Source organism: Bombus huntii, chromosome 11 (genome assembly GCF_024542735.1).
Source record: "Bombus huntii isolate Logan2020A chromosome 11, iyBomHunt1.1, whole genome shotgun sequence".
NCBI classification, from domain to species: Eukaryota; Metazoa; Arthropoda; class Insecta; order Hymenoptera; family Apidae; genus Bombus; species Bombus huntii.
Window position 1 is genome coordinate 1,911,041 of NC_066248.1, and position 13,248 is coordinate 1,924,288.

The following is a 13,248-nucleotide window of genomic DNA, read 5'->3' on the forward strand; positions in this document are numbered from 1 at the left end:
TGTTTTTCTCTCGGTTTGCCAAACGATATTCTACGAGAAAGTAAGAAAAGAGACGTACCGTCGAGCTTTCCACCTAGTCAGACCTGTTGACGACAAAAACGTGGAAACTGAATCGTGGATAGCTTGTCTACGACCACGTTGTCGTGCCATTGTGTGCCCACGACCCGATTTTTGATACGATCTCTCGGCATTAATTACTATTCGTAGATACTCCGTGGCAGATAAGAGATATCTGATTAGTTAGCAGCTCGAACGACAGTCACTACCCAGTTGAAAACGACAAAACGACTAGATATCTCGAGTACGGTAAACGTGTACCTTGTATATTAAGTACACCGCGTGTGATATAATTTGTCCGGTAATCGTAGGCTACCCAGCGAACATGACCGAAGCGAATTGAGAGATTAACGATGCGAATTTGTTTTAGTCGAATGAGAAAGAATACGAATGTATGCGTTTGCAAGTTTTCAACGTGCTTCAGACTGAATTTATTACCGTTCGCTTTGTAGTATAATCGCGTAGTACGAGAATTGTCTCTGTTACTAACTTTTTAGAGTATCGACGTTACGTTCCAGTTACATACTCGTGCATATATTTGTATTTGCAAACGTTTATAGAAATCGTGTTCGTCGATGTCGAAAACTCGGTTTTGAAAGAAACCAAAGAAAAGGAAGAGCGAAACTTTTATACCTTTGATGCTTTTACGAGTAATACGAGCGACGTATAAAGAGATGATGCACTTACGCGCAAAGGCAACTGGTATCCAGTGTCACTTTCCTTTCGTTTTGCCGTGTACGAACTCATAATGAGCGAACGTTTAATTCTTGGCACCGCGTTCCCTCGGTCGACGGCAAGTACCAATTATTACTTTGCTCGCTTTCTTGCTGTTACGCAATCTTTTACCCTATTTCTGCCACATGGCCACATGGCCACATCGACCGAAAGGAAACAATTTCTATGCGTTGAATGATTTCACCAAACTGGAAAATTATAACCACGACCAGAACTATTACAGCTATTATAGCTGTTAATTATCGACATTTGTTTTATTCTTTCGTGACTAGAAAATATATGAAAATCGTTGTTTCAAAGTAAAAAATTAAAATACTCCGAAATATTAATTGCTTCGCTCTTTAGCTGCACATAAAATTCATCGTTATAAGCTACGAACGCGTATACGTAAATGTATGTAGGTCCGATGAAATCTTACCGATATGAGTCATTCGTGTACTTGAAGCACGCGCTGAAAACCGCGCTTCTTTTATTTAGTATGATTTTAAACGACAAAAGTCAACGTCGTAACGATCGATTTAAATAATTTTGCGTATTACACGAAATACAAGCACGCAGTGATGATCACACGGCAATTTTACGTCTCGTCGTCCATAGGAGAAGATCGTTTCCGCAATTGTATCTAGTACGAACATCGCGAAGAATGAAATTTCGAAACAACTAATGGTCAAACACATATATCGAGCATCGAGCGAATCGCTCGCTTTCATAGCCACGGTTCACGATATCGAAGAAATAGAATTCGATAATGTAAATTGACCGAATAAACTTGCAAATAAAACGTCGTACCAACGAAACACATCGGTCCTCGATGGATCAATCGCGAAAACAGCTATCACGAGGTTTGATTCTACTATCGATGTACCATCTACTATCGATCTACTATCGAATGTTGGCTGATCTGAAGAATGAAAAGAGATAAAAATTCATCGCAGGTAAATTTGCTGTCTAATCCGGTTGCAAGAGCAGCTTCTGTAACGGGCACCGTATACGGGCAATTCGAGTAGCAGAGAAGCTTCGCTGGCGCAGGAAAGTGATACGAATTAATTCGAAACGCGCAACGTAGTTCGAAGAGCGAAGTGAGACCGCTGCGTGTCGCGCGATGGTGTGGCGTGGCGCGGCGCGACTATCTAAGCCAGAAGCGGTCGTCACGAGCAAAAAGTGGAAAGGCATAAAACGGAAATATGGGGAGCAAATTTTCCCGATCGTTGGAACGCGCGGCGTAATTATTTTTCAATGCCACACGTCCTGTTAATGGACCATTCCCAAGCACAGGTTACGCTTGTTATACAACGATAAAAACAATAATAAGGTTACCTAAATTATTCCACTTTCTCCTCGAGCGTTATACATCGTCCGCGTTATACACGGTGGTTGTTAAAGTTGCTGGTTTTGTTAAAGGTGGAAAATGATAATAGTGGAAAATAGAGCCAATTGTCCTTTCTTTTGCAAACTCTCGTGCAAATATTTAACCCCTTGCACTGGAAAAATGTTCGTTTATTGTTCCAACTACTAATTCCAGCGAATTTTTCCAGCGAATTTTTCCAGCGAAATTCTTTCGAACCAATGTTTCGTTGCTAAATTTGTTTCTGTATTTGTAAATTTCTCGTAAATACGAATACAAGTACGATCTTGTCTATACGCAACGTGAGACGCGAAAGGATTAGAAGGAATCGGATATGATACTAAAGTTGGACGCTTATTTTCGTGTCACCCTATATAACAAGTCTGTGCGCCGTTACAAACTCGATCCACGTACAGTCGTCGTGTCCGTTGCTCTTCTTTTACTCATCTTGACGTTAATTGGCAACATCCATTACAGTCAACAGCAAGAGAAAGCGATAATCCGAGATTCGAGTGTCGCTTTTGTCCGCTGGAATAACCGAAATTCATGGATGTGAAACGTAACCAGAAGTCCAGCAGAACGGAAGATGCTGGTCATATGAAACTGTTACGTAGGCGTGAACAGAGGAAAGAAAGAGGGACGAAGAGGTTCTTGTCAATTTTCGCGATCAAGCGCGAAGAATAAACCGATCGCCGGAGAAATTAAGCATTCGCACGTATCTCACGAGAAGCGACTGACCTCCGTTTCTAAAAATTTCGAATACTTTAAAACGGACTGAGATTTCTCGTACCGAACGAAATAACAAATTCACAGTTTACGAGACTCGTCGCTGGTAATATCGTTTCAAGCCTGCCAATACGTTTCGAATGAATTTACTTCTTTTACTTTCGCTTCTTTTATTGCAATCTATCTCGATCGTTTATCGCCTTATGTCCTGCATCCTTGGAAACGCAATTTTTTAGATTTTACTTAAATATCCTTCAGTATCTAATTCTGCAGGTTGAATTTATGAAATTTACAAAATTTAGCTATATATTCATTGAATTATCAAACCGATCGATGTAATACATTTTACAAAGAATGTTACTCGTTCGATGTTACTGGGAAATAATGGTTTGTTCGAATTTACGAATAAATCGAAATCTCCTTACGAATTTATTTTATTATGTATTACGTAAACTATTCGGAGAAATTTATGTACAATGAGAGAAAAAACATATATAGTTGTCAAGATCGTAAATTTGTATTTTATATTACATGTATGGGCATAATATACATATACATAACTTTGTTATTACATAATACAACTACTATATCATGATTTACAGAACAATTGATATTTTAGCCATTCGAACGCATCGAAGAGACGATTACCTGAAATACTACGTGGCACCAGATTAAAATCTCAAATTTGTGTCCACGTGACAAAAAATCGAAACTAAATTCGATACGCTATAATCCGGATGCTTGAAACTCTATATAGAGAATAAAAGAAAATCGATATCGTGTGCAACTATTATATCAAGTTTCGTACCAAAACCTGGCGCAAAATACAATGCTTAACAAGTCAACATCGATGTCCATGGTTGGTATACGATGAAACGAGAAGCACGTGAACATATACGACTACGAGAATTTAATGATATCTTGAAGTCGATTCGAGTTGAATCAAGACTACCGTCCAACGAAATTACACACTACGATTCTCTCGACTGTCTTAGGCTTTTCCATATGATATTACTATTTTCAGAAGCGAGGAAGAAGATTACAAATTAGATCTCCGTGTACGTCGCTCCTCGATCCTAAAGTCCTAAATCCATCCTAAATGATTCATATCCAACGTGCATAAATCAGCTCTAATTTTAGATTAATTTCGTTCAAAAACCTTCTTCTTCGGATAGTCCTACCCCGATATCTCGGTAAATTCTCTAGGCTTTAAGATTCTATCGACAAAATTCTTGATGAAATTCAATTTTCTACTCAGTTTTATGCTCGTAGAATTGAAAACGCGAGATATCAAACTATGAAACAGTCTCTAGATTTCGAGAGCCTACGACGACGTGACGATCGGCGAATAATTTTCATCGACTTCGAATCAAGGATGGTTATTTAATTTCCCGATGTAAAAAGCTTAAATGATCTGTATCAAATCTAAACGCGTTGGTAATTGTTTTTAATACATAAAGAGGCTCGCAGCGTCAATACTGCGCATGACAAGATTAATGCGATTACTCGTTCAGGTAACAGTGACACGGTGTGAACTGCCCTTGAGTGGCTGCAACATTGGCAACGCCGCAATTCCGTGTCACACTCTGCCGACAACAGCGACGATTTGAGAGTTTTCCACGTGAAGAAACTCGCATAATCTCGTAACTTCAGCATACACGCTGCGGTACATCGTGTATACGCGGTATTTACATACGAATAAGAAAGCATTTCGACCAATTAAAATAGCAATCGAATAAAACCGAACGAAAAAAGGTAAAAACAAGGCAAAGTCAGAACCTCACTGTGAAGTTAAAAAGCAGCTGGTGTTTTCACTTCAGTGGACCAGGCTAGAAATTTCTAATGAAAGTTTTGATAAGAATGCTTTACCAAGCACACATCCATACGTAAAATGAAGCGATTATAACGACTGACGATAAATATCGTCCTACTTTTAATAACACTAAGATTACTATGCTAAAAATGGTGACACGATTTCTGCAAATTATTAATTTGTTTTAAATTGTAAATTTAATATAAGAGATATTTCTCTTCCTCTATTTAAGGATTAAATAATATCCCTTGCTAAAAATTCTTATGCCGTATCGTAGGTTTAACCTCCAAGTCTCTGTAGCAAGTCACATTTTTCAGCGATTATTCATTCGAAAGTATTATTAGGCTAAACATGACTTTAAAAAAAGGAAAGTACTAAATCTTCGCGATTAACGTTTATATAATGGAATGTTTGAAATGTGTATGTAAAATTAAATTGAAAATCTAGTCAGTGTATCGCAGAAATTATTTATATTTACAAGCGGCCTTAAACAAGCATTGTGCAGTCCTTGGCTTGAATATTACACCTACGATTAATCATACGCTTTCACCAATTATCTTGCAGTAAAATTAACGTCTTACGATAAAACATTCCCAATTGTTTATTCACACAAACGATTAAGAAATGTCTTTCAGTCTTTAGAAACGTAACAAATTTACGTTATACATTTTAATAACAACTTTCATTTTCCAGTTCTGTCGTTTTACTCGTATTTCGAATCAACAAATGATTTTCAATGATAAATTACGTATAATTACGTGTAATTCATTATTTTTACGTAATTACTCCATTTGTGTTTTTTATCAACAATTTCGACGCGACAGTGACGAAAAAAATCAATGATACAAAGATAAAAATTAAACATATAATTAAAATATAGAACATTTCAAAATACGCGCCTAAACTGATCGACCATGTTTGAAACAAATTTGCCGCCAGAACAATTGGCATCCTTTGCGGTACCGTCGAGGAAAAATGCTGCGTAAATCGGAATCCAGAAGGACTCCGAGAAACAAACAGGCACTGTTCGTGATAACGGTGCGTTCTAAATACCGGCCATGAGATTCGAAGACGAAATTACGTAAAAATATTCAAAGTACCGAAGCCGAGGTCAGCGATACCCTCCACGAGTCTAAAATTAATTGATACCGTGTTATCCGAGAAAACGGTACCTGCCATTTATACAGATTACACATAGCGTAAAATGTCTTTCCTCTGGGAATGATTACTAATTCATTATGCGTTATGCAACAAATGATTGCGTGTACTAATGATGCGTTGTGTAAGTTTACGCATAATAAATATATACAGGATACATAACGGTGCATTTTACGCCGTGTTATTTTTGCCTTGCGCTTAGAAAAATATACGTTGCCAGATCTTCCTTTTCCGCTTCTAACGTATTCCGCTTGTAATCGTTCTTCAAAACAGATTGATAAAAGTTCGAAAAAAGTTCGGAGAAAGATAAATTGGAAATAAAGATATCGAAAAATTTGCCATGTTCGATGGTTTTCGTTATTTTCAAAAAGATGCGATAATCGATGTAAGTACGGATTAGAAAGTTTGCGCTTTAGATAAATAATCGAATCGATGCGTATGGACAGTTTCGATAAAAGGAAAGGATGGAACCGAGCAGAAACAAAGGAATTACATCATCGGCGGACGCATGGGACGACAACGTGCCTCGTTCCGCGAGAAAGCGAGAGAAAAAACCATTGGACATAGCGATCGAAAATTAAAGGTGTTTTCGCGAAAGGAAACGCGGTCAGGGCGTGAGTCAGACAAGGCAAGTAAAGAAAGCCAAGGCAACGCTATTTTTCCCGTAGAGACGGACGAATGGTTGGACGTACGCGAACGAACGAAGGAATGAACGAACGAAGTAGCGGACGGATGGACAGGACAGACAGACAGAAAGGCAAGCAACCAAGCAGGCATAGAGGCGAGCAAGCGGACGAACGAACGGAGTCGGCCGGTCGAGCAGCCGGCCGGCTTAACAGCAATGACTTGGCAACGTCGCATCGTACACCGGAGGATCTATATCCCGAGCTGGCGCAGAGTGGCGTGGCGCGGCACGGCATGGCATGGCACGGTTCGGCGCGGCTCGGTTCCACTCGGCTCGCCTCTCGGCTCGCCTCTCGGCTGCGCTCGGAATCGACCACGTGACTTACTACACGCTACTCGCTATTCGACGGACATCGGGCCGATTTTGCCTGCTTTTTTCTATCCTCTCCCTCTCCTCTCGACCTTTTTACACTTCCTCCGGGGTCTTTTGATTCTCTGCTATCACCAGTTTGTATCTAGGAATCTAACCTTATCGATCGTCACCTCGATCGATGCGTTTAGCGAGGCGCATTCGCTGTGTTTCCGCGTTCCGCCGCGCTCCGTCGTACAGTTACATCGGCCGGACGGAACGTAGGCAGATATACATGTACGAACGATGATCGTGACACGGGCGACGAACAATGACGCGATTAACTATCGCTTCTATTCTAACCCTACGGACTCTAGTCTCGCGGCTCGGACACGACCGCGCCGCTGATGAACGACGTAGTTTTAATTACTCTGACCCGCTCGCATAGAGTGTAATGCCTCGCGATAAATACACTGTCGTCGTTGATGACGAATCAGTTATATAGTCGCGAACTATACGCCTACGCCAAAGAGAGCCAAGTTTCTATTTTGCTACGTGTGGCTGGCACTACGCGACTCTTTCTCTCTTTATTCTGCGCGAATCAGTCGAGCTCCGTCGGACGGAGAGACGCGGCGCACGCTTGTCGCCTTCTATCTTATGTTTCGTGTGCCTCTACAATTTCCTCGGCGACGACCTGTGGATACGTCTTGTTTTTCGATACGCTATTGCATCTCGTTTAATACGAGAGAATTGATACGTAGAAGACACGCGAGTGAGGTTGCCTGCCGTGTCGTTTATCCTTCGTTCGGCGAGCCTGAAAGCAAGTCAAGGAATTCGTTCTGGAGGCTGTTATTTTCGAATGTACCGTGTACTTCAGCATGGCACAGAGAAGAGTTTCTAAGGTCTTATTTACGACCTAATAAAACATATCGTCGGACGCCGATTACGAGCTATGTATTACTTAAAAGTGTCCTTATACAACGCGAAAACGTGTTTCCTCGGAAATTATGGCCCTTAATATTTACATCATAGTACGCGCCTTGTTTAAAACACAAAAGCCAGCAGAATCTTATGGAAATCGTATTCAAATCGTATCGCGGAACGATAGATATCGTTAAGAAGCAACTTGATAACTACTTCGTTTTATTCATTCCGTCCTCGCTCCTGTAAGCTCAGAAGCTCTCCGTTCTACATTTTAATGACGCAAAAATTCATCTCTTCCCACTGTATTTCATTGTACTGGTCTTCGAACGAGAAGTTGTTTGCGAGAACGCGAATCCCGAGCAAACTCAATAGAATAAAGGGTACTCAGTGGTTGTTCACTGAACCAGATATATATATATATATATTTATTTATATATACATATGTGTGTGTGTGTGTGTGTATAACAAAGTTATCGCAATTTTATGAAGGAAGAAATAGGGAAAAAAGGAGGAAAAGCTCGTTTTCACCGGTATTACCCGAGTTCGAAACTCAGATTGTGAATCTTTCTTTTCGATACAATAGAATAGCCTCAACGGCTCTGTTACGTGAGAACACATTCAAGTTTCGTGTCATCTGTTTCGAATTAAGTCCATTGGTTGTTATGCAAGTATGTATATATGCGTGCTGTGTATCGATTGCCAGTACAAAGCAAGGGAATATGCATCATTACGCAACTTCTTATCGAACGAGTTGTTTAATAGTGTCTAAAAATGTTACTATCGTTTCCACTGCATACGATAGCAACAGTCTTCTTCCCCGTGACTCGTATATTCGTCAACGAGAATATCGGTCTTATAAGCGATTATTCGTCGCTTACGAGTTATTTCTCCGTATTACACGTCTATGTAACCGGAAAATCGTTCCTTATGTCATAAAATGTATAACGTTGAACGAACTGGTTTATTACCTTGGAACTATCTATAACGCTGAAATCGAGCAATTGTATGTATATACGAGCGTAAGTTTGGAATTTCAAATGACCAAGTTCTAACCTAACAACTGACCGACATTTTCCGCGATACCTACTTGTCTTTCTCCCATTGATATTTGCCGAATAAACTGTGTTCATCTTTACGAAGAGCAACATCTTCCTTATATCGTTCGACCAATACGTTCACCGTATAAAAATAAACTATAGTCTGTATACGTATTTGAAGATACATATTTTACGATTATACGTTAAATTTTGTATTCAATCGAATTTCAATATCCCTAAATTGGTCACGATCGATTAATTTAATTTAGTCTGAAATTCTACTAGTATGAAACAGGCCTGGGCAAGTTTCGTCACATAAAAATTAAGAATAGCAACTTGAGATAATGGATCACATTTTACCTCCTACTTCGTTAATTTATATTTTATAATATCGTATTTATAACTAATTTATCACTAACCTAAATGCAAGAAAGTTAGAAACATCGAGTATAATATTAAATAACTTGACACGACACACAAGTTGCAAATATCCATGTACCTATAATTTAAAATGTTATCTTATTTATCAATCGCTATATTGTTACATTTTATTACTATACTCCTATACCCGATGGCAAAAAATCAATTTATTGCAGCAATTTTCAGTTACTGAATTTCAGAAAAAAAAACAAAGAATTGTAAACTATTATAATTTCCTGTTTCACAAACGAGCAAAATCGAATTATCAAACTTACCAAGTATCGAGCATCCAGCTCACGATGAAGAAAAAAAATACTTGCAGGCCTATTTACGAAATCCTAGACTATCAAAAAATACCACAAGATCCTACGATATAAAACCTACCATTACACGAAAACGAGCTAGTCGCGCCTCTAGCGAAAGTGTTAATATTGATAGAGCTACGAGGAATAACAGACAAACAGCGAGATAGTTTTAGGCAGCGTGTACCTAAGCGTGTATAACGGCAGGGACCTTTTGGGATACGAAGAACAAGAACAAGAACAAGAAGAAGTAGGTATCTCAGGTAGACGGGCCTCGAGATAGGTTCAGTAGAAACTGGAAGAAGCTGGATGCAAAAGGTTTCCTTTAAAGAAAACAAAATGAGAGAGAAAGGGAAAGAAAACAGGAGGAAAAAAAGAGAAGAAAAAAAGAGCAGCAGGTGTCGGCACAATTCAAGCCATCAAAGGCAGAGAGAGAGAGCTCTTAAATTTTTTAACTCAAACATAACGACGGATGATACACACCATCCCTTTCTTCTTCGCTCATTTTGCGTGAGAAGATTTTGTGTATTTCCGTGCACGCGAACGGGGACACGAAGCTATTTGAAGGATTACACAGGAATATGTTTATGTCGAATATTAGACGACTAATATATGCTCGCGAAAGCACCTCCAATGCAAAAGGACAGCCAAGAACCAAGCAATAACGATGTTATTTCTAGTTAAACTGGGAAAGCCTACACCAAATTATAAATTTCTACAGTGGCTTCGTCGTTATCAACAGTTTTTAACATTATATAGAATATAAGATTAATTGTTCTTAATTATTTAATTATAAAAATATATATTGTAGAATACTCTGTAAATAACAAACAAGGAAAATCTCTGTCTTTAGACTGTTTAGTCTATAGCATCCTATACAATAAGATAGATGCTCAACGTGACGCAATAAAAATATTATTTCATTTTGTTTTTTCTTTCTTTTTTTTTTTTATTTATTCAGATGTACAACTTCGGACCAAATGGGCCAGCTGAATATCGTTTGGGACTGTTCATTAGTTTTAAGTGACACATGTAAGGAATGCGTAAACCATTTTTATTTTGCGATCGGATTCTATGTGAGACCCTTATGACCTGAGAAACCCTCTTGCCCTCTCTGTTAACCCAATCCCGCTAGATATCGTCCTAACACAACTAAAACATTGCAAGTATACTTCTCGTTAAATGACCCATATTGAACACCAGCTATCGGCTATCTTTCGTCTACGTCTATTATGTTATCTAAAATTCAATTAGACACAATACGATAAAAGGACAGAATAAATGAATAATCATCTTTCGATAAAAGAAGAAACTTTTCATTTTTTAAAAGAGAATATATTTGCCTATTAAAGTTTTCAGCCGAAAAATAATAAAAAAAAAAGTCTATCAAAATTTTTAGTGTAACCGGTATCGATATAAAAATCTTACTTTTTTAGTACTTATATATATATATAGTTAAAATAATTAACCAATTAAATAAAAAATAATACAATTACAAAATACGGGGGAATGTAAAAAGTTTCAAAATAAACAGAAAACGTCAACATAGAGACACTAGAGAACATAGAGATATAGAGAGGAAACGTGTATAAAACTTTCGTCCGCGTAATTCTTCGCTTAAGAGGTTAATTGCGCTAAGCAACTACAGTAACAGTTCCATTTACTGTATATCTTAACTGAGACCAATATATGCAACATGTGCAGATCCTGTATATGCGCGAGACACGCTGCAGCGACGGTATCGAGATAACAAAACGGTGATCTCTGAATCGCCTAAATAAATAAACAATACCGCATAATGTAAATTGAACGTTGAGCGAGAACAAGTTTCCCGTTCGTTGGATAAACGACGTAAGATTAAAATAAAAAGAAAGAGAAAGAAGAAAAGGAAAGAAATGGTAAAAGGACTTACCCTGCATTTTCAGCGGCAGCAATGGACATGTGCCTCCTCTCATCGAGGATGGCTGTGGCGTCAAACTGCCGGGGGAGATCCGTGGTAATGAGTTAAGAGTCACAGTCGAGTGTTCTCTTTTTACACGATGTGCCACCACCACACCACCCCGTTTTTTTTTTTTTTCACCACACCCTCGCACAACCAATAACGCGGATATCACCACCAACAATCAACGAACGCACCACTATTAATCACCACCAACACTTTTCCAATTTGTCAAATTCGCGGAATCCTTTCTTTTTTTTATCTCGTTTTCGCGGAGAAAATTGCCGCTTCTCCTCCGTCGAGTCCGAAACCACGAATCGAGTACCTAGTGGCTCGCGAGTCCGTAAAGACAACGAACGAAGAAACGTAATAATTCGTTTCACTGTCGGTCACTTGTCGTTTCGTCCCGTGTTGATGAGAACAACGAAAAATCAACGAAGACGAATAGTTTCCTTTCCTCGACCGAAACTCACTGGCCGAACGTGCGTTCTTAATCGCATCGTCCTATCGTGCGCTTCCTCTTCGTTTACCGACATTCGGCGTCTCTTTCACCCAAGAATCTTGTCACGTCACCAATAACACAAGATCACTGTCGCGAACGTAAAACAAAAATAACTGATATTAAGTACACTTTCTTTTTCTCTGGTCTTCTTGGCACTTTACACGATATGACTCTCCTTATCGACCGAGCAGCGCCGTCACATCGTTTCCTTTTCGCCCTCGAATATCGACTTCACTTTTCGACACGTCGACTTTCTCGCTCGCTCACGTGCACGTCGAGATATTCGCAGCTTTTCCTTCCATCATTAACCGCGTATTATCGTATGCGTGATCTATCGACGAAGAATAGAAAACTTAGACGTTCCTGTTTCTCGAACTCGACTGTTATCACTGGCCAGGAACGGTTCTCTGTCTGCTTTCCTATGCGAGCAATCTCCTATAAATATTCAATAAGCAATTCTCACAAAGACACCAACGAGAGAATATTTCAGGTGCGAACGCCTGAGAATAATTATTTCTTTTAGGAATCGTCTTGTCGTGATTGAGCTGTCAAAGATTCTTTCATCCTCCTCGATGAGGTTTCCTCGCACTGCAGCTTTTACAGATCTTCGTAATCTTTGCCAATCCTGTCAATGGAGAAGAATAATGGTTGAAAAAAGTGGATCGAACAATTTGCTTCGTTATAAATAATAAATGTAAGAAGAAGGAAAGATAACCAGTCAGTTTAGCGAGTTTTTGATTTCTTGACTCTTTTCTTTGAAAGCTCCATTTTATCGCTAAAACCAGAAATCTCAATCGTGAGAGTTCAAGAAACTAGTATACTTTTTACTATTTTATTAGGAGAGCTTGAAACTTTTAAATTTCTCCTTACTTTCTGACAAAAAAGAAAAGACTGGAACCAAATAGTCAAAATAGAGAAAAGTCGCTAAACTGCGTCATTACCAAAGAAAATTAGCTAAGATATTTTAAAAGAAAATAAAGAGACTTTTGATGCCATGTTTCGATGCAAATTTTACCCAAGATCCTTTGCGTCAAGTAAGTGGTACAAGCAAAGCAGAAAGTGAAACCGATGCAATAAAACATAAATATAGTACTTGTGAAACTCTAACGCCGCAGTACCTCCATAAACTACTCATTTATCATTATCACATTCATTTCAAAATAATTAAGATAATTTAGGTCGTTTATAGATCCCCGAAATATTATAATTACGATATATAACAAAGAATGGTAATTTTGTAATTATCAATTAATAGGTATGAACGAGATATGTACTATGATATTTGATAAATATACAGTTCATTTTTTTTTTTATAAT

At 38.6% G+C, this 13,248-nt stretch overlaps 1 protein-coding gene across 9 annotated transcripts in view; it reads right to left on the reverse strand.

Moving 5' to 3' along the window:
• LOC126871118 (nuclear receptor coactivator 2-like) overlaps nucleotides 1–13,248 on the reverse strand; it is a 127,154-nt gene that overhangs the window by 111,130 nt on the left and 2,776 nt on the right. For all 9 annotated transcript variants that reach the window (XM_050629569.1, XM_050629573.1, XM_050629571.1 and 6 more), the window contains exon 2: nucleotides 11,403–12,556. In XM_050629569.1, the coding sequence (XP_050485526.1) occupies nucleotides 11,403–11,431 (29 nt within the window). In that variant the 5' untranslated portion in view covers nucleotides 11,432–12,556. The remainder of the gene's footprint in view (nucleotides 1–11,402; nucleotides 12,557–13,248) is intronic.